This window comes from Bufo bufo, chromosome 2, assembly GCF_905171765.1.
Source record: "Bufo bufo chromosome 2, aBufBuf1.1, whole genome shotgun sequence".
NCBI classification, from domain to species: Eukaryota; Metazoa; Chordata; class Amphibia; order Anura; family Bufonidae; genus Bufo; species Bufo bufo.
Window position 1 is genome coordinate 726,919,201 of NC_053390.1, and position 25,868 is coordinate 726,945,068.

The following is a 25,868-nucleotide window of genomic DNA, read 5'->3' on the forward strand; positions in this document are numbered from 1 at the left end:
TTGTTCATGCTGAGAACATAGAACAGACCATAACAATGCTCTGCAATAAAAGCAAAAGAAATAATGCGCCAAGAAAACATCTTCTATGGGCTGTCTTTATATCAGAGCAATGATGAATCCCAACCACCGATTTTCTATTAGACTGCAACATATATGTAACCTGGTGACAGTACTTAACAGAATGCCATGTGTAGTGGGGTTGTCCTCATACTGAACAGCAAAGAAAGGATGAAGCAGGCAAGATTTAGGAAAGGGTATAAAATGTTATGTTTATGTCTCCAAATAAAGCCGCCCTCATGTGTGGGTATTGCACGTGTCTAAAACAGACATGGCATGCAACCACATGTTCAATTACAGGACAACAAATTCAAAAGTTTAATCTACAAACAAATGTCTTTCAATGAAGTTTGTAGCTGTTATTCAAGGCTCTTGTGCATGCCTTGTGTATATTGCTTTTAGTTGACCATTCGAGTGTGGTCTGCCATCTTGGTTCCTTCTGCTTCTCTGAGATGGTTCCCTCAAGGGCATTTTCAGACAGCGCCTGACCCTCAGATTTCTGCTGCAGTTTTATAGTTTGACTTGCTGTGGGGCAAATCCATGTGTGGCCACCAGATGTAAATTAAAATCTGCAGGGAAAAAATGGTAAGCATATGAATTACCAAATGCAATCAATGGGCTTGGTATGTGCAGATTGCACACAGATTTCGGTGTGGAATACAGATTGTTGCCCATGTGTGAATGTTTATTACATTTCACATTATAGATCCCGTTATCGATCAGTGATATAGAACTGATGTCCCATAACTCACCCTGTACAGTTTCAATGTATTTCTGTGTTATACAGCTGCAGTCTGTCTCCCCTTCTTCAGCTGTTACAAGCAGGGTGAGGGGAGAACATTGTGATGCAGGATCTCGTAGAAATACACTGGAGATTCTGCACAAAGCACTCCCAGATAGCATAGATAGTGTGAGTCAGGAAAGCTCTATAACTATGCAGCTAATCATTGTATGGATTTACCAAAATATCACTGCATTCCTAGTCTCTTAGGCAGGTCTTCATCAGCACTATGTGCATGGAGGAACATGTAGAGGAACAAGGAGCTTGGTGGGAGGGAGGTGTCGGAAAGCTGCCAGGGGGAATTTGATAGAAGTTGGTGTTTCATCCTGTAGTTAACAAGCATACAGACAAACAAGGGAAACTGATCTCCTATCTACAAAGGAGAAGCTCTGGGCTGGTAGTCAGACTGATGATCACATAACACAGCATCCCATAATCAAAGGGTTCAAAATATATGCAGGCAACTGAGCTGGGATGGAACAAATTACACTGCTGGAATATTGCTGGCGAATAAGCATTACATGTTCAAGATTACATTTCTTGGAGTTCTTCATTAAGTTGTAAAAAGCCAGTAGTGTCAGCACAGCCTATTAACAAAATGTTCTGCACGCCTGGCAACAGAGTAGAGTAGAGGACGGGAATGGTGGTAGTGGCACTGATGGGGGAAGTAGTACTCACAGTGGCAGCTCTTATTCTGGTGCTCACTGGGCCATGCAGTGATGGGGAAGGTGCACCCTTGTCCTCTGGAAACACCTTGGTTTGATTCGGGGTGCCCTATATTGGTGGGTTTGTTGGGGGTTCAAGGCAGCTGTCCCAAATGGAGAGGCACACAATACAATACAGCAGCAATGCATATATTGGTGGTTTCAATAATGAACACGGCTTTGCAACAAACAACCATACTTTACTGGCAATAAAGTTCAATACAGCAGTCACAGTCTTTATCATGCATGAATCAGCAGATCTTACATAGGTTGCAGTTTACATGATTCTTGCGGTTCTGGAGGCTGCAGAGGTGGTAAATAGGCCAAATACTCTGAGTCACTCTCTGAATAAACAATGCAATCTTTCTAATTTCAGACAAGGGGTAACAGATTGTAAGGCGGAAAAAAGAAATCTGTCCATCCAGTTCTGCCTATTGCCTGCAAGTTCATCCAGTGGAAGGCAAAAAATCCCCCATTAGGTAGAAGCCAATTTTTCTCATTTTAGGGGGAAAAAATTCCTTCTCGACTCCAATCAGGCAATCAGAATAACTCCCTGGATCAACGACCCCTCTTTAGTAGCTATAGCCTGTAATATTATTACACTCGAGAAATACATCCAGGCCCCTCTTGTATTCTTTTATTGTACTCACCATCACCACCTCCTCAGGCAGAGAGTTCCATAGTCTCACTGCTCTTACCGTAAAGAATCCTCTTATATGTTTGTGTAGAAACCGTCTTTTCTCCAGACGCAGAGGATGTCCCCTCATTACCGTCGCAGTCCTGGGGATAAATAGATGATGGCAGAGATCTTTGTACTGACCCCTGAAATATTTATACATAATTATTAAATCTCCCCTCAGTCGTCTTTTTTCTAAAGTGAATAACCCTCATTTTCAGGGTACTGTAGTCCACCCACTCCTGTTATTACTTTTGTTGCCCTTCTCTGAACTCTCTCCAGCTCTGCTATGTCTGTCCTGTTCACAGGAGCCCAGAACTGTATATTATACTCCATGTGTGGTCTGACTAGTGATTTGTAAAGTGGCAGAACTATGTTCTCATCACAGGCATCTATGCCCCTTTTGAGGCAACCCATTATCCTATTGGCCTTGGCAGGAGCTGCCTGACATTGGTTGCTACAGCTAAGATTGTTGTCCACTAAAATTTCTTAGTCCTTTTCCATGTCAGTGTTACCCAGTGTTTTACCATTTAGTATGTACTGGTGACTTGCATTATTCCTTCCCATGTGCATAACCTTACATTTGTCAGCATTAAACCTCATCTGCCACTTTTCTGCCCGTCTCCAATCTATCCAGATCCATCTGATATTTTACTGTGCATGCCTTCTACAAGATCATTAATAAATATATTGAAGAGAATATGTCCCAATACTGAACCCTGTGGTACTACCACTGAACCCACTAGTGACACTGACCCAATCTGAGTATGTACCGTTAATAACTACCCTCTGAGCCAGTTACTTACCCACATACAGACATTTTTTCCCCAGTCCAAGCATTCTCATTTTATATGGTGAACTGTTACCTGTTATGTGGCACAGTATCAAATGCTTTGGAGAAGTCAAGATATATGACATCTATTGACTCACCCCAGTCAAGTCTAGAACTTACCTCCTCATAGAAACTGATTGAGTTAGTTTGACGTAACCGATCCCTCATGAAGCCAAACAGGCAAACAGTTTAACCAAGACAGATGTTAAACTTACCGGCCTATAGCTTCTCGGCTTTGTTTTTTACCTCTTTTTGAATATTGGCACCACATTTGCTCATCGCCAATCCTGTGGAACGCTCCCTGTCAATATAGAGTCCTTAAATATCAGAAATAAGGGTCTGTCTATGACATTACTTAAATCTCTTAGAATACTGGGTTGTATGCCATCTGCATCTGGTGATTTGTTTATTTTAATATTTTTAAGATGCTGCTGCACTTCTTCCTGGGTCAGACAGGGCACTTTTAATGGGGATTTACTATTACACTCTACATTTCATCCAACAGTTTGTTTTCCTTAGTGAATATAGTGGAGAAAAAGATACTCAATAGATTTGCTTTCTCCTCATCACTCTCTACAACTCCCCCCTCATTACTCTGTAAAGGGCTAACACTTTCAGATTTAAACTTAGGGTTAGTTTTACTCTATTTGGCAATGTCTCTCTGTCTCCAGATTGGCTGCTTTTATCTGTCTTTTATATATTCTATTTTTTCTATTTTCTATAGTTTTTCAATGTTTCCTTGCTACCCTCCTATTTTAATGATTTTCTTTTTGTTATTTATTACCCTTTACATTTCTCCACATAGTTTTTTCATGTTCCTCACCCTTTTATTCCCATAAGGTATATAGCTCTCACAATTACAGTTTAGGAAGCTTTTAAAAATATCCCATTTTGTGGCTGCATTTTTAGTTGGTCAAATTTAGCTTTTTAGAAGTTCTGTGTTTTTGGGCCTCCCTGAAGAACCACTTTTTTGAATGACAAATGGAAGGTTATTATTTTATGGTCATTATTTCCCAGGTTTCCCCCAACCTGTTGTCCTGTTAGGTCTATTGGTTAATACTAAGTCCAGTATGGCCGTCCCTCTTGACGGATCCTGAACCAGTTGGGTACTCCCTCTTTATGACAGATCAATATCTGTTTTTCACATTGACCAATTTATATTCCTTATACAGGCTGATCTACCTTCAGAATAAATCCTCATTTGCTTCCAGAGAGGCAGGTGGTATAGGCCATGTCTCTTAAGCTGGCTGACTGGACTGCTTTTTTTGCTTCCTCTCCTCTCAATGTTTTACACTGCACTAAACTGTATGCTGACTGCAGGCCTCTCCCTACCTCCCAGGCCTGTAAACTCTTTGACAGGCTGTAAAAAGGGAAATGCATCACATAATATTTCTCACAGAATGTTAACCTTTTAGCAGTGAACCAGCAGGTCACTGCACCTGTAACACAGAACTGCCCATAATATTGTAATAGTCACATAGTAGTGCCCACACAACAGCTACTATTGTACTGGTGTCTTTAGATGTGCCAGGAATGGTACCCTTTTAATAAACAGACTGTATCTCCTCCATGGTCCAGCTGTATCCTACACTCCTCTAACAGGAACTTACATTCAGCACAGCACTCCAAAGCAATGCAACACTCTAGGAAAGACATATATAACAGGGGAGATCTACTAATCAAATTCTCCAGATTTTTAGTGCAATTTCCACCAAAAACTGGTGTCCAAGAAGGTGCATAACTTTGTAGAAGAGACATGTTTTAATGTGACATTATAGCCCAAATGTTGGTGCATTTTCGGAGTAAACTAAGCCAACAAGCAGACTAGACAGTATGCAGGTGGACCCGATTTATCAGTTAACATAAGCCATGGTGATAAATCTGCCATAGTTTAAGACTGTCTTGTTGTAGAGGATAATGCATCAAAGGCGCTGCATCAGAAAAGTGGAGGGTTTTTGCCTGTTGTGTTGGTGGAGTAGGCTTTTTTTGACAAATATACGTATGTGTTTTTGACATTTCTAGGGTGGTTTGCACCATGCCAGTAGTCTACGTTATTTAAGGGGGGGACAGATGTTTTGTTGGCAGTGCTACATTTTTAGCCAGATTGAAAGGTCACACAAAAAATTGCAAGTGTACTTCAGTCGCCTGGTGGAGCTGAAACGGACAGAGCCATTGTAATAAATATAAGACGCTAGACTGAAAAATCACTATGTAATTTGTGCGACAAATTTAATGAATATAGCTGCTTAGTATAAAGGATCACATACAGTATGCCCCATGTTAGGCCACTTTCACACGTCAGTGAACCTCCATGGTGACAACACAGAAGCATGTCCAATATTCTCCTTAACCGATCCCTCACACACATTAAAGTTTATGGGTCTGTGAAACCACGGACACAACACTGATGCCATCCCTGTTTGTCTATGGCTTTCGCAAACCATTGGTAGGAGATACTCCTGAAATTAATTTTCAGCCTCGCAGTGTCCATGGAATACAGATGACACTCGGAGAAGAAATAACAGACATACGGATCCTCTACGGACATCTTCATGGATGAACCACTAACCATTCTGTCATGGAGGTCATCACAGAAGTGTAAATGAGGCCTTAAAGGGGTATTCCCATCTGAGACAATGGGTGCATATCGCTAGGATATGCCCCCATTATTTGATACGTGTGGGTCCCACACCTGTATCGAGAATGGAGCAGGCCAAAGTGGTGGCTGGAGATCTCCGGTCCGGCCACCACCAGAGCTTTCCCTATAGAAGTGAATGGGAGCGCATGGCACATGACCAGCCGCAGCCCCCATTCACTTTCTATGACCCCATGGAAATAGCTGAGCCAGTGCTCGGCTATTTTCAGTGGCCCCATAGAAACAAATGGAGGGCGGCTGCGCATGCGCAGTGCACCCTCCACCATTTCCGGGCTCCATTTAGGAGATAGGTACGAGTTCCAGCGGTGGGATATGCCCCCATTGTCTCAGATGAGACAACCCCTTTAAATTACCAGGAATTTTAAAAAACATCCCATTGAACCTTAGACACTTGTTTGTTACTGGATTGGGTAATGAGGAGCCACAAAAAAAGGCCTGTGGGACACAAAGTCATTTTCATCAGACTGGCACCAGGTTCTCAACGGCAATTTTTAAGGGAACAAATAAGGTATTGCTCCCTCCAAATTATAAGCTTAAAAGTCATTATGTTCTAGTAATTTCCTTCTTTTGTATTTGTATCATCATTGCCTTTGTGTTTTTTTTTTATTTAGTTCCAACCTGATCTATGTTTCTGTTTTCTGTTTCAATCGTTTTTATTGGTTTAGTATCAATAAAAGATAATAGAGGACAATAAAATGCAGTCCCACCTGCTAAACATTGCAGATGGGAGAAACTACATGTCTGTCTTTACAGCATGAGACAAACAGCCAACTGGATAATATTACGTTTCTGTTTTCTAGGTGTAAAGGTGCATCACACTATGGCCTTACTAAAGAGCGCAAAAGACGTTCCCAGGATGACTCCCCAGACTGCAGCTCGTCTCTAGACTTAACCGTAGCAGCAGTGTCATCAGAATTATCAGCTGCCTCAGCTGCAGCCTTAGTGTCTGATGAGACGGGCCAGGACAACCCTGTATACAGCTTACCCACAGGAGACAGCCATTTGGGAAGTGGATTTGAAGAACATTGCAGAATTAATCGCAACAGGAGTAAGTCAACCTCCGCTTTATTGCAGTCATTTATTATTCATCTCTCCAGTGCAGCCATTTCACATTAAGAGCAGCTTACTAGGCTGTGAATAATGCTCTCTCAGCTGAGACTTGCTTAGGATCCCTGGAGAACCATGTTGATTCCATAAGCCTTGTAAGGATCCACCTTTGATGAACTGTGGAGCTCATTTGTCAATGTAATTGCCCTAGTTTTCTGAACACCATATTTACTAAGCAGCAAACCCTACTTTCTAACATTAGTGAAGTCTCAGAAAAAAGGGTAGATTTATCAAAACTGGTGTAAAGTAGAACTGGCTCAGTTGCCCATAGCAACCAATCAGATTCCACCTTTCATTTTTCAGAGCTCCATTGGAACATGAAAGGTGGAATCTGATTGGTTGCTATAGGCAATTAAGCCACTTCTACTTTACACCAGTTTTATAAATCTCCCCCTGAGGCTTTAGGGCTCTCACACGAGCATGTCCCTTGCGGGGAATCATGCTCCCTGTGAGAGGGAGGTGGTGCGGTCCTGACTACAGAAGCGCACGGTATTATCATGATTGATAATGCTGTGTGCCTCTGTGTGACCTTTCTGTAAAGGAATCATACTGACATACAGCTGTCAGTATGATTCTGTTACAGAAAGATCAGGCAGAGGTACACAGTATCAATCATGATTTCCTTCCTCTTTTCCTTTCTTAGTCCCTCCTCTGAGTCCAGTGTTGGCTGGCGTAGTTTTTAGCCAACATTTTCACCTGTTTTCGGGTCTCGGTGCGGCCCCCAACAGGCTCTCGTCCCGCCCAACTGTCGAAAACTTTTCTACACTTAATATTGTGTCATGGCTGGTCAAAAAGGGGATCTGCCACCATTTTTACGGCAAATAGTCACAAGTCCCTTAATAAATATTCCCCATAGGCTGTAGTGCCCATTGAGACAGATTTACTAATATGACTGTGCCAAAAAACTGTCTAAAAAGTGGCACAAATTGGCACAATCTTAAAAGAGTGGCTCAAAATAGCACAATTTGGCATAACTAGGGTTTCTACACTTTTTTCCGACATGCTTGGTAAGAGGTGGGGCTTTGTGGAAAGGGGCGGAGTTGCACAAGAAAGAGGGCAGGCCTAAGATGCAGCATTCTGCGCCACAGTTCTGGTGTAAAAATCTGTCTCAAAGGAAGCCCTCCCTGCCCCACATGTATCGTCCCGCCTGAGCCCCTGTGATAAGTCTGGTGTAGGTCTACACAGCCTGTCTACGCTTACACCATCTATAGGATTAGTAAATCTGACCCAATGTGTCCGCTAATTGCCCGGCAGCACAAGTTCTGAAAAAGGAATTCAAAGCAGATTAGAATTCAGGTCATTATTGTAGCACCCATATAACATTACACGGGCAGCTCAGTGGCTCAGTACTTTGAGATAGAAGTACCTTGAGATTGCAGTGTTAAGGCCTCTTTCACACAGGCGTCCCGGATTTGCTCCGGATGCGTCGCGTGTGCATTGCGGGAAACCCGCGCTAGTACGCACGCAATTTCAGTCAGTTTTGACTGCGATTGCATTGCGTTGTTCTGTTTTTATCACGCGGATGCAATGCGTTTTGCACGCGCGTGATAAAAAAAACTGAATGTACCGAGGATCTTCTATCTTCATTCAGCAGGACCTGTGCTGACGTCACCGCGCTCACCACTTGCTGAGCGTGATTACATCATCAAAGGTCCTTTTGCAGGTCCTGAAAGAAGAAGAAAGAAGACGATGCCGGCTGCGTGATCAAGTGAATAAGGTGAGTTACTTTTTATTTTATTTTTTAACCCCTCCAGCGCTATTTTACTATGCATTCTGTATTAAGAATGCTATTATTTTCCCTTATAACCATGTTATAAGGGAAAATAATACAATCTACAGAACACCTAACCCAAACCCGCATTGCACCCGCACAATAAAAACTGAACAACGCAACGCAATTGCAATCAAAACTGACGGAAATTGCGTGCGCGCTCGCGAGGGTTTTTCTGCAATGCACCCGAGACGCATCCTGAGCAAATCCGGGACGCCCGTCTGAAAGAGGCCTAAGAGTTAAGGCTTCCTATGAAACAGGCTCTTGTCCTTGTAATGAGGATAAGTAGATTGGAAGCCCCAAGAGACCCACGTGATTGAGCAAATTCTTTATACAGCACCTAGGAATTTTCTATTTTCAAATTTTCTACTATATTCTTTAGGCCTTCTTCACACACAAAGATTCAACATGCTGCGTATTTTAAAAAAAACAGAGACACAAAATGCCACCAAACTGAAAAAAACACCAGTAGCAAAGAAATTATTGTGTGTTCTGCATTTTATATTTCCCATAGACTTTTAGCTTACATCTGGAGCTGGAGGTTTTTCAGCAAGAATCGCACCAAAAACCACATGTGCAAAAAAAAAAAAAGGCCACACAAAACTGTTGAAAAACACCACTAAAAACATTTTGTGAACCCAGACTGATCTCATACATAGGTTTTTTTTCTGTCATTTTTGAGCACTTTTGTGGTTTTTGGCACATGTTTTAAGTTTTGGTGGTGAAAACTCAAATTCTAGATGTTGAATGGAAGCTTATGACAAATATTAAACACAAGACAAACAGGCATTATTGTAGCTGTGTTTTTTCACCCTTAGGGCCCATGCACACCAGCATGTGCCGCTCACACTGTGCACTGGGAATCAAAAAATTGCGGTTCCCAATGCATGGGCATCGTCAGTGTGGCCTGTGCTGATGGATGCAGACCCATTCAAATTGAGTCCGCCATCTGCCCACACTGCAAAAAAATAGTGCATGTTCTAATTTTTTGTGGTGCGTAGGCACGGACCGAAATGCCATGGAAGCGCCCTGTAGTGCTTCTGTGGCCTTCCGCTCCGTGCCTCCGCTTCATATCTTCCGGATTATAGATGCAATCAAGTGAATAATTTCCCTTATTGCAAATTTTCCTATATACCTCCATTGCATTTTTTATTTTTTTTGCATCTTCAAAAAAGGCATGTGCAATGTATGTTGGCACTAGTAATGGCAATTTTCTATGGCTTTTTTTTTACCAATGGTTTTTTCCCCTCACATTACAGGGGGGCATATAGGTTCCTAAAAAAATGTAAAAAATACTAGGGATGCAAAAACTCCATAAAAAATTTGCTAATATGGGCAAAAATGCCTCAAATACTATACACAAAACACTGATCAAGTGGGGGGGAGTTGTTTAGGCTTTTAGTTTTTTGACCCCAAACAATGTCAGGACAAAAACTGTGTTTGAAGTAATCCTTAAAGTGTTTTCAAAGTTGGGGATTGACTTAAAATTTTCCAGGTGAATCACAGCACATATGGATGTTTACGTCCAACTATATGTGAATCAAATCTAGATAATGTGGAAAGACTCACCGTACATTATCCTTTTGTGACATTTGAGCTTGGATAAGGTAGTGAAATGGGTTTTACCAGTTAGAGGAGAATTGACCTTTTGTGACAGCGGCTTATAATTAACAAATCTCCAGTATGGTAAGAGTGTTCACAGAGACGCCTGCAGCCTCACACTCTAATACCTATTAAAGGCAGAAAAGGGTATTGTACAATGTTCCCAATTAGTCATCATGAAGGTAAAGCATATTTTCCTCTTGCAGGTCGTAACTTTGAGCGTTCCACTGTCAGGAGCCTGTCATTTAAGAAGCTGAACCGAGCTCTCAGCGTACTGCGCAGAACAAAGAGTGGAAGCGCTGTTATACATTCTGCAGACAGGGAACGAGGGATCCTGCAAAATGCAAATGTCACCGAGGATTGTATAGGTCGGTTTATATAGTATTTACTATGTGCACAGATCACTTACTTTATTACGTACTTTATTAAGTTTTTACTTACTTTGACCAATCAGGGATAATAGACAGTAGATACAAAGTAAGTCATATAGTGTATGAATGGTACGGGGATAATAATGTGATGACTAATGACTTTTACATTTATGTTGGGGCTCCCATTTACAATGTAAGTCACAGTGCTAAGCCAGATCCATTGCACAATAGACAATACTGATGCCTGAAAATGCCTATTGACTTATCATGCGGTCCACCCAGGGGCGGATTTGGAACTTGAAGTGGCCCTGGAAAAAATGCTAAAAGTGGCCCCGCTTTGTAGCAGGGTCCAAGATGATGGAAGACAGGGCCAACACAAGTAGCCAGGGCCAGCAATACCATATTGTGGCACATTATACCACCCCAACAGAGCCAAATACCACAGTCCATCACAAAATACTGCCAGCAGCACAAAATACACCCCCAAAACTTCCACTGGCCAGTTGTAAGGTGTGCTCAGGCGGCCCACTGGGCATCGGCCCACTGGGAAATTTCCTTGTAAAGTCTATTGTCTATCGCCCCTGGGACCACCAGATTTGGCCATGATGTCTGGCAAGCATAGAGCCACATGTAATTCTACTTTTCCCCTCACAAATGACTGAAGCTGAGACAGAGGCACCGACACAGCTTTTTCATAGCCACCCAGTCGAAGCGCTGCACGGGTCCTCTGCTCTAACATCCTGGACCGGCAGAAGTGCCGATCCGGGCTGTTTATCCCTTTACATGCCACGGAAAATGTCCACGGACTCCCTATGTCTCCCATCTGCACCCCTCAAATGTGATAGCAGCGTGCAGATGTGTGTAATGGCTGGCTGGGTCCTGGTATAGGCCCGAAGCCTGCCCTTAGGATTGTTTATCAGGCTTTTTAATGAAATACGCTTTTCAATGGAAAAAAATTGCAAAACTAAAATCTTCCCGACATGTTTGGTATTACTGCACGCATAACGACCCACACTACACAAATATCATATAAGTTATCCCCTACGATAAACGCCATAAAAAACTAACTAAATGTCAGAATTGCTAATTTATTAAGTCACCACCGAAAAAACGTAATAACAATTGATTACAAAAACATAATTTACCCAAAAATGATACCAATGAAAACTACAAGTCGTTCCGCAAAAATGAAGCACTCATTCAACTCCATAGAAAGAAAAATAATAAAGTTACAGCTCTTGGAAGGCATATGAAAAAATATATAGGGGCACACTCAGACTCAAATGGGGGCACTAAATCCGCCAAATAGGTACAATTTATTAAAACATACACATATAAACAATATCAATAAAATGGCAACAATACATAAAATAAAATAAAATAAAATAGGCCCTAACAGCAAAGACCCCTATATATCCTGTACTGGCTGTATATCACTTGTGGAGCAAGTGTTCCGTCTCATGCACCAGTGTATAGCTGCTCCTCAGACCGTCCAGCATAGAATTGATGACAGCTTAATGGTGAGTCCCATGTGCCAATGCACTATATATACACTCACCTAAAGAATTATTAGGAACACCATACTAACACGGTGTTGGACCCCCTTTTGCCTTCAGAACTACCTTAATTCTACGTGGCATTGATTCAACAAGGTGCTGATAGCATTCTTTAGAAATGTTGGCCCATATTGATAGGATAGCATCTTGCAGTTGATGGAGATTTGAGGGATGCACATCCAGGGCACGAAGCTCCGGTTCCACCACATCCCAAAGATGCTCTATTGGGTTGAGATCTGGTGACTGTGGGGGCCATTTTAGTACAGTGAACTCATTGTCATGTTCAAGAAACCAATTTGAAATGATTCGAGCTTTGTGACATGGTGCATTATCCTGCTGGAAGTAGCCATCAGAGGATGGGTACATGGTGGTCATGAAGGGATGGACATGGTCAGAAACAATGCTCAGGTAGCCCGTGGCATTTAAACGATGCCCAATTGGCACTAAGGGGCCTAAAATGTGCAGAGAAAACATCCCCCACACCATTACACCACCACCACCAGCCTGAACAGTGGTAACAAGGCATGATGGATACATGTTCTCATTCTGTTTACGCCAAATTCGGACTCTACCGTTTGAATGTCTCAACAGAAATCGAGACTCATCAGACCAGGCAACATTTTTCCAGTCTTCAACAGTCCAATTTTGGTGAGCTCGTGCAAATTGTAGCCTCTTTTTCCTATTTGTAGTGGAGATGAGTGGTACCCGGTGGGGTCTTCTGCTGTTGTAGCCCATCCGCCTCAAGGTTGTGCGTGTTGTGGCTTCACAAATGCTTTGCTGCATACCTTGGTTGTAACGAGTGGTTATTTCAGTCAACGTTGCTCTTCTATCAGCTTGAATCAGTCGGCCCATTCTCCTCTGACCTCTAGCATCCACAAGGCATTTTTGCCCACAGGACTGCCGCATACTGGATGTTTTTCCCTTTTCACACCATTCTTTGTAAACCCTAGAAATGGTTGTGCGTGAAAATCCCAGTAACTGAGCAGATTGTGAAATACTCAGACCGGCCCGTCTGGCACCAACAACCATGCCACGCTCAAAATTGCCTAAATCACCTTTCTTTCCCATTCTGACATTTAGTTTGGAGTTCAGGAGATTGTCTTGACCAGGACTACCCCCCCTAAATGCATTGAAGCAACTGCCATGTGATTGGTTGACTCGATAATTGCATTAATGAGAAATAGATCAGGTGTTCCTAATAATTCTTTAGGTGAGTGTAAATAGCTGTTGCGCTATAGAGGAACATGCAACAATTCATCCACTGACATCAATGGCTAGCCCGCTATATAGGCTCAAACTTAGTCCAGTTCCTTGTAGCAGCTCGAAATAAGCCTCAGCAGCAGTGCTCAGCAGCTCTTGGAAGGCGACAATGAAAAAAGGAGGAAAAACGCTTGGTCGGTAAGGGCAAAAAAAAGGCTGGTCACTAAGGGGTCAATGATCATTTATGGCTGGATACACTGTAGTGAGTATGTAAGGTAGTATAGGGAACCATTGAACCATTAAAGGGAGTTTGTCACCAGAAAATTCACTGATAAACCAGACACAATGTCTTGTAGGAATAGTTTGCTTCTTTCCTGAGAAAAGATAGTTTTAATCCACAGGTAAATGAGCAGGTAAGTGCATCCAGGGCAGGCTCAAGCCACTCTGTGCACTGTTGCTCCTCTGGCTTTCTCTGCTAGTCCCTCCCTCTAATTTTTGAGGTGAGATGACTATGCAAGAATCTGAGAAGTGGGGCTGGCATGGGAAGCAGGAGGAGCAACGGTGCACATCCTATCAAACAGCCTATGACAGTGGTGATATTAAAAGTTTAATGGCCATATACTACCTGACAGACTCCCTTTAAATATTCCTTTTATGATCACCTATATTTATGTTATCAGCCAGGCATAGGGAAAATGGCAGAAAATCTGCTAAACATTTCGGTGTTAGAGTTAGAGTTAGACCCCACCACTCAATTGAGACTGCCCTTACCAAAGTCACCAATGACCTACTAACAGCCAAAACCAAAAAACATTACTCTGTCCTCCTTCTCCTTGACCTGTCCCCTCCCTACATCTCTAAGCTACTTTCCCGATACGTCCTCACATGCAATCTTCAATCCTCACAGGACCTACTTCTCTCCTCTCCTCTTATCACCTCTTCCCACAATCGCCCCCAAGACTTCTCCCGTGCATCCCCCTCACTCTGGAACTCGCTACCCCAACATATCAGACTCTCACGTACAGTGGAAACCTTCAAAAGAAACCTAAAAACCCACCTCTTTAGACAAGCCTACAACCAATGACCCTGCTGCCTCTATACTGCCATCACCAGCTTTCCCTCACCTACTGTGTCCTTCTCCCATACCATGTAGATTGTAAGCCCTCACGGGCAGGGCCCTCTCTCCTTCTGTTCCAGTCTGTAACTTGTCTTGTTTATGCTTAGTGCAATTGTCTGTATTATGTATGTATACCCCTTTTCATATGTACAGCGCTATGGAATGAATGGGGTGCGAGGGTGCTTAATGGAAGGCCACAGAGCAGGATGTTGCAGGAGTCTAGACGGGAGATGATGAGGACATGTACAAGCATTTTTGCAGACTCAAAGTTGAGGAAAGAGAGGATGCGGGAGATGTTTTTGAGTTGGAGGCAGCAGGTGGTGGAAAGGGCTTGCATGTGCGGTCAAAAGGACAGGGCAGAATCCAAGGTCACTCCAAGGAAGCGGACTTGGTTGACCGAGTAGAATGTGCAGCCATTGATCATGATAGATAGGTCTGTTGGGGGGGGGGGTGAGCAAGATGGGGGAAAGATGATGAATTCTGTTTTATTCATGTTAAGTTTTAGAAAGCGAGAGGAAAAGAAGGAAGATATGGAAGATAGGCATTGTGGGATTCTGAATAGTAAGGTGGTAATGTCTGGACCAGATAGGTAGATTTGTGTGTCATCAGCATAAAAGTGATATTGAAAGCCATGGTACTCTATAAGCTGTCCCAGGCCGAAAGTGTAGAAAGAGAAGAGCAGGCGTCCTAGGACAGAGCCTTGAGGGACACCAACAGAGAGGGAATGAGACGAGGAGGTGGTGCGAGAGTGGGAGATGCTAAAAGTCCGGTCTGAGAGGTATGATGTGATCCAGGAGAGGGCCAGGTCAGTGATGCCAAGAGATGAGAGCGTTTGCAACAGAAGGGAGTGGTCGACAGTGTCAAAGGCAGAGGACAGGTCAAGGAGAAGAAGGACAGAGTAATGTTTTTTGGTTTTGGCTGTTAGTAGGTCATTAGTGACTTTGGTGAGGACAGTATCAGTTGAGTGGTTGAGTTGGAAGCCAGATTGAGGGAGCAGGAGGAGAGATAAGAGGACAGTTCAGAATGGACATGTTGCTCAAGCACCTTTGAGGCATATGGAATAAGGGATATGGGGTGATAACTGGACAAAGAAGATGGGTCAAGTGAAGGCTTTTGATGATGGGTGTAATGGTAGCATGTTTAAAACCAGGGGAAGACACCAGAGGTTAGTGATAGCTTGAAGAGATGAGTTAGAGCTGGGATAAACACTGTGGTGAGGTTAGGGATGAGGTGGGATGGGATTGGGTCAAGTGCACAGGTGGTGATATGTGATCTGGAGAGTAGAATGGAGAGTTTTTCTTCTGTAATGGTGGAGAAGCGGGTTTTGGGAGAAGAGGACTGAGCAGTTGTGTAGAGGGTCTGTGGGGACTGTGCACTAAAGATTTCTCTGTTGACTATCTTTTGTTTGAAGTATGTGGCAAAGTCCTCACCTGAGATGATAGAAGAGGGTGGGGGCTAATGGGGGACAGAGACAGGGGACAGAGAAGGGAGTTAAAAGTGTTAAAAAGTTACAAAGTTATTTAGGGCTTTGGGACAGGGCAGATATGAGAGATGAGAAGTAGGCCTGTTTTGCATCAGCGAGTGAGGATTTGAAAATGAGGAGGGATTGTTTGTATGCGGTGAAGTGATCCTTAGGGCGGGATTTCTTCCATCGCTGCTCAGCAGCCCTAGAAGCTTGTCTGAGTTTTTTGGTCAGGTTGGTGTGCAAGGTTTGTCTGTTGATTTTTCGGTTTTGTTGTGTGTGAGGGGGGCAACAGTGTCCAGAGCTGTACTTATTGTAGTGTTATATAGGGTGGTGGCTGTATCTTGGTCTTGGAGGGAACAAATGGTAGAGAGTGGCAGAAGGGAGTCGGAAAGCAAGTGAAAGTAGAGATGGTTAAGGTTCCTGTGGGGGGGGTGTTAGTGTGTGGACCTGGGGAGCAGCAGAAGAGACCAGTGAAAAGAAGGTGAGTAGGTTGTGGTCGGATAGGGGGAGAAGCGAATTGGAAAGGTTAGATAGGGAGCAGAGGGGAGTGAAGATCAGATCCAGAGTGTGACCATCTCTGTGGGTGGGAGCTGAAGCCCATTGTGAGAGGCTGAAGGAGGAAGAGAGTGATAGGAGTTTAGAGGCGGCTGAGTGGCAGGTGTCAATAGGGATGTTGAAGTCACCCATAATGATAGTGAGGATGTCAGCAGAAAGAAAGTGTAGGAGCCAGGTGTTAAAGTGGTCAAGAAAGATGGTGGCTGGGCCTCGGAGGCAGTAAATAACAGCTATTTGGAGGTTGGAGGGAGAGTAAATGTGAGGAGAGTGTACTTCAAATGAAGTGAGTGTAATGGAGGGTGGCAGTGGAGTTTGGCTGTTTGAGCAGGTGTCTGATAGAAGACCAACTCCTCCACCATGTTTGCTGCCGGGGCGGGGGGTGTGAGTGAAATGAAATCCACTATAAGAGAGTTCAGCAGGGGAGGACGTGTCAGAGGGTGTCAGCCATGTTTCTGTGAGACCCAGAAAGAAAAGTTTTCGAGAGATGAAAAGGTCATGAATGTAGGACAGTTTGTTACAGACAGAGCATTTCAATAATGTTCCTGGAAGAGGTACCAAATGGGCAGGGGTCAGAAGAATGGTTATTAGGTTTAAGGGGTTGCAGAAATTTGTAGAAGGAGATTTGTAGTAGGAGGTAGAGGTGGGGATTTGCTGAGGGGGGCCTTGATTTGGAGAGATATCACCAGCAATAAGGAGAAAAAGAGAAAGTGTTAGTAGGCGAGAATAAGAGAGGGCATGAGGTATCTGTGTGTGTTTGGGAAGGAAGTGTTTTTTACGCTGCCAAACAGGTTTATGCAAGCGGTCAGATGAGAAGGTAAGATGGAGGGAGAGATGAATAGTTCCTTGCTGGGTGAATGGATGTGAGGGTATTTCAGCAGGTTTTGGAAAAGAGTAAGATAAAAAATGTTGACATTGTTTGTATTAACTTTTTCTGTAATTACCTTTGGTCTCCTTCTGGTATAATTCGGTATGTGCACTTAAAGAGTTGCACTTGAAATATGTTGCATTGAAAAGACCAACGTCTGAAAGACCAAAGGACATAGATTTATACCACTCAGTGTTCAATAAGGTGTGACCAAGAGGGGAGGGGGCTACATATGGCCTAATCAAGGGGGGACCAGATACAGGGGTGAAATAGTCAATGTAAACGAATACTCAATAAATCCAGCAGGGAAAGAGACATTAATAGTTCAATGCAGACATACCAGGGGATGAGAAGGAAAGATGAGGGGTGTGGACAATATCAGACTCTGGAAAAGTTGGGTGCAGCAGTTAGGTTTAATGCAGACATAAATGGAGAGGAGAGAATTGGGTGATGGTCAGTAGACAGTGATGACAAAGTGGATTCCATATCCATAATATTACATTCTGATATAATTTGGTATGTGCACATAAAGAGTTGCACTTGAAAGATGTTGCATTGAAATGATCACAGAGTATACACTGCAGTGTGGGGAGAAGGGCAATCAGTTTACTGATATGGGTACCACTAAACACATGTAAACTGAATATTTTACAGCTATTTCAGTCCAAGGCAAATGATTCCACATTATGCATATAACTGAGGCTTTCTGCTTCCCACTAGTTAGATCATCATGGTTTGTATATTTCTTGGGTTGCAGCATGGGTGGTTTTGTATAATATACACCTCCTAAGGCTTCCCTGCACCGCATTGAATATCTGTACTGAGATTACTGCCAGGTTTTGTAGAAAGGACAGCCAGCAGGAGATAAAATTTTAGTAAGTGATGTGAAGGTTTAAGACAAAATGACTCTGTTAAGATTGTGTAGAGTTTAGCTCTCAATGTCAGATTCTGCTCTTATACAGAAGAAATAAGGCTGCGTTCACATCTTCTTGCATTGTTCAGAATAGCTGTTTCAGTACAGAAACAGAAAAACGATCGGATCCAGCACTAGAGGACCCTTTTCACGGGCTGACCGGCCAAGTAATTATCAGGAATGAACAGTTCATTCCCAATAATTGCCTTCTCATCAATGGAAGTAAGATCTGCCTTTACATGCAGCAATCACTACCTCTGTATGGGAACAAGCGATCACTTCTGCAATCACTCATCCCCATAAAGATCTGGGAGACGATATCGGTTTTCGCAGGAAGATCTTGGGTGCTGCATCAACAATCCTTTCACCCGATGAGCGAGCATTCATACGAAGAATCATTCTGATCCAGCCATGTAAAGGGCCTCGACACTATACCTTTGACTATAATGGGATCTGTCAGTTTTCCGCTATGGATTCGGACATTCGGACACTGCTTGACAAAATAATCTGAACCTAGCCTTTAGCTGTATAGAATAATATATTGAATAGCATAAGAACATAAGTGGAAGTGCAGTGCAGCTCATATAAGACTTCCCAGTTATTGCTCTACCCCTGTCTTTTAACCCTGATTTACACTGCAGCTCTCCTTTTTCAGATTTGCTGCTGGATGTAAGTATACATATAACACTACATTTCCTCATTGCTCCTGCAATTCCATCATTCAGTGCATGGAGGATCAACACGTAGAAAAACATTTCACATCCAGCCATGTAGCCTTCCTCCATCCTGCCCCTAAAACCCCTATGGGCGACTTTCTTATATATTGTATACGGTGAAACACACTTCATGATTTGAGTTTTTTTATGAATAATATAAAGTTAGATACAAGAGCACCTGAGTTACAACTCCAGTTAAATGTCATCTCATCTATATGAACATTGGATCTACAGTTGTAACTATAGCAGATCGCGTGCAGTTCTCTCTCAGGCTACACATTAAAACGCTATGGTTTTATAGCAGAAAATTGATGCATTACATTTTTTCTTCTACACCTTTACTACCAGGATTTATATTTATATATTACACACGCTATTGAAATTACTGAACTTTTCCATCTGCATCCTCCTGAGCATTAATGTTGAAGTTCAACAGGACCCAGTTATCAGTCACTGGTTACCATTTGAATCCATCATGCAATGGATCCGGCACAGCGCCATGGCTTCTGTTATAAGCCATTACACCAGTGTGAACTTAAAAATTGTACTTTTAAAACTACATACAGAGATTAGACTCTTCTATGAATATGTCTATTTTATGACAGGTTTGATGTTCATGGCTTTACTTTTTATACATTAAAAACCTCAAAAAAACAATTCATTCAAACTTTTATTCCTTAATAATAAATTACCGGTAATATTTTCCCAGGATTGCCAAATCTGTCCCACCTTATTCCAGATGGAGAAATTACTTGTATTAAAATCAATCGCTCAGATCCAAGTGAATGTCTTGGCATCAGGATTGTGGGTGGGAATGAAACTCCTCTTACCCAGATCATCATACAACACATCTACCAAGATGGAGTCATTGCTCGAGATGGAAGACTTCTTCCAGGAGACATGATCTTGAAGGTAACCTATACTTATAGTTGCAATATATAAGTAATTAAACAATCTCACCTGAGTAACATCTGAAGTTGATGAACGTCGTCTACTTGCTGCATGTATGTTGACTCATCTTCATTAAGGACATTACCAACTAATGTCATCTGCAAATTTTGAAGATTTGGCAATTGATAGAGGATTTTGAGCAGTTGTGGTATGAAGAGAGAACAGTATGATTCAGACACAGCATCCCTAAAGCGTTCCTCTCCAGGACATAGTGTTCCTCTACATGGTGTACATGTACAGTATATATCTGTACATTTGGAAGGATTAGAAAAAAACATGTTTGTGCTACAGATTGTTCCTCATTAAAGCAGACGCAGAAGTCAGCTGAAATATTAGCGTTATTTATATGGCTATTAGATCCAAGAACTCTTCCAAACAAGATGCCTTTCTCTAAGTCCTGTTCTGGTCCGTGGGTCTGGGAGGAGGAGGAGGGTTTGCCTTTTGTGTTTAAAATATCATACCCCAGTGAACCATAGTGTTCAGCATTTTCCGGCTCTACAATTATAAAACATATATTTAAAATTAGAAACAATGGAAAGCCAAAATTTCACACATGGTTGTAGTATAATGTATTACCATGAAGTTTTTCTTTCGTAAGTGCAAAGCATATTCCCTAATACCCCTTTATACATGGAACTTTGCTCTACCACTAATGACCAACTCATGGTTTTGTCCAGGATTACGATCATTGCTGGTGGCAGGAAACATCATTGCTGCATAGCAACAACTCTTCACAAGACCTACAGAATGTGCTAGGTAGCAATAGCTATTAATGTCACTACGATTACAGATCATGCCACCAATAATGATTATCTTTTCTTTGTTCACACTTGGCCACTATGGTTGTGATCTACCAGAAACGAGTGCATCTTGTCAATAGTTGGCTCACTTTAGACATTGAAAACAATAAGAAATAAGAGTAGGAAGTATAAATAGACCAAGAAATATCTCAAATATAACTTTTATCATCCACAAGACATGTGCAATGGGCCGCAGGGGTATTACAGAGGGTGGAAGTGATAGTAGCAAGAATGGTGGCTGTAGTTGGTACTCACTCTGACACTACCCTGGGCTGTGCAGTGATGAGAAGGGAACACCCTTTATCCCTTCAAGGCAGTCCCTGGCTATGGGAATTCTCCTGCCTGATTTTGATTCGGGGTGCTCTTGACGGTGTTAGGTTTTTGAGGTGCAAGGCAAGGTTCCCTGAAATTGGTGTCAATGACAAGGCCAAGTTTTATGCTACAAGTTGACTGTACTTTACTGCAGCAGTTAGTGAATGGTTCACAGAGGCGCTGTACACATCAAATGCAGTCTGTAACTGCAGCAGCCTATTGCCAGCATCTGGGGTATCCCTTGCCCCTTAGGAGATTTCTACGAAATATGTCCCTCTGTTAGAGAAAGTAATCGTGACAACAGTTGCGGTTAAGCAACGAGGACATGAAGTCCCCTTTGTAGATGGTAGTGTTGGTACCCTGGGTAGGATTGCCAGAGTGGTGTAGAGTGGCCTACAATGTCTCTGTAGATGCTGTATGCACGTGTCACAGTGCTCCTATCTGGATATCCTTGGATCCCAGACGCGGTGTAGTCCGAAGCAAGTGCAAATAGGGGGTTGTTGAACTTGGGTGATGAATAAGTAGAATAAATATAGTCCAGACTTTTTATTAACGTTGAACACAGCTTTACTTGGCATAAACGGTAATCCAAACAGTACCAAACTTTATCTTGGTCATCAGCAGGTATTGGCTTAACTTTGGCAGGAAAACACTTCTGCAACAATCTCAGCTCTACTATATCTGTATCTTTCTCAGCTCTGCTATGCTGTAGCTGGGTTAAATTTCCTCTTCTGCTGGAACTTAGCTTAGTGGTCTTTAGCCTGTATCTTACTTTAATCCTAGGAACTTCCTTCTGGCTTCAAGCATACTTAGCTTGGGATTAAGACAATGCAAGCCCAGGAGGGGACAAGAAACCATGTAGACTTCAGAAGCAGGGCCTCTGGGCCTAGCAGAGCAGATGGTACTCTTCAAGTCAACACACAACCTTTCCCCAGGAGGGGGTAGGCTAGACTGCTTTACACTAACTAACTCCTCCCTCCTTAGAGAGGGCTGGGATGTAACTAGAGGGTTTTTCTCCAGGGAAACTAACACACTGCCAATGTTGCTGCCACCTGCTGGTGAACCAGGCACATTGCATGTTAACATTACATATGCAAGGAAATACATACACATATTGCAGGAAATGGCAATAAATACATATATTGTGACACTTGCTACACTAACCAAGATAGTGGGGGTACAAAAGAGGTGCTAATGCCACTCTGGGGTGTTACATTTAGACAATTCAAAAGGCTGTATATTAGAAGTATAAGACGACTGAGTCTTTCTCTTACAGTCTGATCAATCTTCCCAACTTGACCAGTGGGTGCAACTGATCTCTTACTTCCGTTATATTGGGTTCTTCCTCAATATACTGTAGTATAGTCCCTGTATATAATGGGAAGCCTGAAGCTTATTTCTCCCACCAGTATGCAGAGAATTCTGTAGCTTCAATGTAGGTGCCTTACCTTTCTCTGACAAATGCTCTGCAATCCTCCTTGTATGGCTGTTGAACTTTCTGCTGCATCAGTAACTCTTTCCCTCAGGGGTTTGCACATATGATTAAAATATTACAGTGTTCAGGATTCTCTGCCACGTTGGCCGGCTCTACATTTGGTGCTTGTAATCCACAGGGAGAGGTATTCCCTGTAAGCTCTGCTCCACCATGCTTACAGCCTATGGAACATAGTGCACACAATATAATACATGAAATATGGTACATTAAGACTTGCAGTGGGGACACCACGCATGAGTATTAGTTTTTTACATAAAATATTCAGCATTGTTAGGAACTACTTGAATTCTTGTACATCTGGGGAACTACTCCATATATTTTATTATAAGCAAGACCTGATTACATTCCAACTAAAATCTAGGCACAGGGTCCACGTATGACTCCTCTCAAAACTTAATTTGGTCTTCAGAAACATTCCGTGTTTTCAGATATTTCATCATTTTTCCCCAAGTGGTTTTAAGCCATATAAAACCTGTCTAATCATTGAAGTATGTGAGATATGAGTGGCTTTGTATCTTTACCAAATTTGCTGACTGCTTAGATATTTAGATACGTAGTCAGGGAAAGAGAGAGAAAATGACCGAGCTAATCTTAGAGTAGAATACATATGGCAAGTATGACGGCATAGGGTTAGGTGAGTGTAACATCAGTGAGCGTAAGGTTTAACCCGCTAGTTTCAAGTAAATCTGGCTTTCAAGAATATTCTCCTCTACAGAAGGGCCAAGGATATCTGAATACACACTGTGTAGTCCAAACTATGTGGCTTTTATTGCTTTTCTATGGGGTTATCCATCCCCTATATTAACCCTCCCCAATGCCCGGCCCCTCATATAGGTTATACTTACCCCGCTCCCCAGCACCTGCGTCACTTCTGATCCCCACACGGCGGCCGCTAAATCTCCCCGTCGCGCGGATCAAAACATCCGGCAACATCCGGAGCAGCCAAGAGCAGGCCGTGATGGGGACCAGCCTCCCTAGCATTGTGGGTGACGCTAGAGAGACTCGTCCCTGTTGTGGCCTGCTTTTGGCTGCTCCCCCCGTCGTCGGAGATGCAGTTGGCGGCCGGGGTCATTATAGGGGTTGTATAACCCCTTTAAGATCTAAGGAGACATTTATGAAACTATCTAAAAGAAAACAGATCTGTATCTGGCCATAGCAACCAATCACAGCACAACTTTCATTTCTTGCAGTGCTTTTAAAAAATAAAAGCTCCCCTGTCATTGGTTGCCATGGGCAACAAAGTTTTTCTTTTAGACAGTTTCATAAATCTCCTGTTTATGTCCAATAGCTCGTGGACACATACGGGTGACTAGTATAGGGAATGTTTCCTATGCTGATGTTTATACCTGGACGGTAATTGAGATGTTTTTAAACTCAGCTCAACATTTTTGGGGAGATTTATCAAAACTAGTGTAAAGGAAAACTGGCTTAGTTGCCCATAGCAACCAATCAGATTGCACCTTTCATTTTTCAGAGCTACTTTTGAAAATGAAAGGTGTACTCTGATTGGTTGCTAATGCTGTACAACCCTTTTAACAAAAAAAAAGAATTGTTTAAAGGGGTTGTCCAGGATTTTACTATTCATAGCTTTTTCTCCGGATAGGCCATCAATATCTTTTCAGCAGGAATCTGACTGGGGTAGCTCTGGCTCCAGAAGTCAGCTCCAGACTTGTGTAATGGACGGAGCTGGTTACTGCAGCATTGCTGATATTGAAGTTAAAGGGAGCAGCTTTGCACTAACCATCTACTACTCAATGGACGGAGCTGTGTAGTTTCGGAGACAACTTCTGTCATCGGAGCTACCCATCTTGTTCATTTCAAATCCATTGTGGTGGTGTATAGAGCCAAAAATGTTAGAATTGTTGTCAGTGTCCCAATATTTATGGACCTGACGGTAGATACCAGCACCAGTTCAATTTGAGTCCGAAGGCTCCTTTACACATTAAATTATCATCAGCCAAACCCACCAATTTTGGCAAGGTCAGCTAGCTATCTGCTGTGTATGGGGGCTTCCCAACTCTCCCCCGACTGATGATGTTGGGGAAATACGAATCCAGGAAGTTGAATTTCAGCATGCCAGAAAGGTCTGGCCAGGGCTTTCTCTCTCTCTTACGATTAAAAATGCATGCTCGGCAAAGTGTGTTTGTGTATGGGGGAGTCAGGAAGGATAACCGTTGCCCAAACAAAAGTTCGGCTGACAGAAAATTAAGGCATATGAGCATCTTAAAGTGGTTGCCGACCCTTTAGAATCAATGACCTATTCACAGGATAGGTTATAAATATCAAATATGTGGGATTCTGACACCCAACACCCCTATTGATCAGCTGTTTTCAGCAGATGCTGGTGCCAGAAAGAAAACGGTGAACAGAGCCAGAAACAGAAGACTGTTCACTGGGTAGTGGCCATCCTGGCGTACTGCATCTCATTCAAGTTAGTTCTTCTGCTTCTGGTTCCATCCGCTGTTTTGTTTCTGGTGCTGGCGGCTGCTGAAAACAGAGGATTGCTGGAGGTGTCGGGTGTCATACCCCCATAGAGCTCAATCCTGAAATAGGTCATCAATATCTAACAGCTGGAAAAACCCTATTTAACAAATCCATACTCTATGGTCAATATCAATGGCCAACAATGGTGTATAGGAGAAAACCACAGTACTGCAAGGAAATCACTGTGATCAAACAGAGAAAATGGAAACAAGAACTTCATGCAGACAGTGTCAGTCTGGGGTTCTGTGCCTACCACTGGAAGGACCCACCTTCCATCTATACAGAACATGTAACTCATATACTATTTTTCCCCCCATATTTTCTTCATATTTCATGGGTTAGGAAAATACAAAATGAACAATCTCTTCAGAGGTTGTACGGGTTATTCTAACACACCTTCCAGGAAATCCACAAGCAAATCGGAAATTCTCGCTTTGAGATATAAAGGTTCTCAGGCACACAGTATTGTTTTCCAGTCATATTTGGTATCAGATGATTCGTAAAGTTCTACTGGTTATATAAATATAAACTCTATTTCTTGATTTGACTTACTGGTACTGAGAAACTGGCAAAGCAAAGATGCTGCCAGATTTTCTCTTTCTGGGGCAAGAACTGCCCTCTGTTCCAATTACACAAGGCGTGTCATAGCCACTCCCAGCTACAGAGTGGGTAAAACACAGCGACCCACTCAGGAACGGGTCCTTCATCTACCATCTGACGTCAAATAACATCACGACTGCCCGCTGGACACAGGATTATTCCTTGCAAAGACTTTATCTTTTACTGGACTCTACCATGGTAATTTTGAACTTACAGACATTCTATCTTCTTTCATCTCTTACTTATTTCTATCCAACCAATCTGTTCGACTGGCAGGTATAT

At 42.7% G+C, this 25,868-nt stretch overlaps 1 protein-coding gene across 4 annotated transcripts in view; it reads left to right on the forward strand.

The window, feature by feature from the left end:
• LNX1 (ligand of numb-protein X 1) overlaps positions 1 to 25,868 on the forward strand; it is a 208,790-nt gene that overhangs the window by 90,152 nt on the left and 92,770 nt on the right. For all 4 annotated transcript variants that reach the window (XM_040418860.1, XM_040418862.1, XM_040418863.1 and 1 more), the window contains exons 3-5: positions 6,507 to 6,754; positions 10,393 to 10,554; positions 19,654 to 19,856. In XM_040418860.1, the coding sequence (XP_040274794.1) occupies positions 6,507 to 6,754; positions 10,393 to 10,554; positions 19,654 to 19,856 (613 nt within the window). The remainder of the gene's footprint in view (positions 1 to 6,506; positions 6,755 to 10,392; positions 10,555 to 19,653; positions 19,857 to 25,868) is intronic.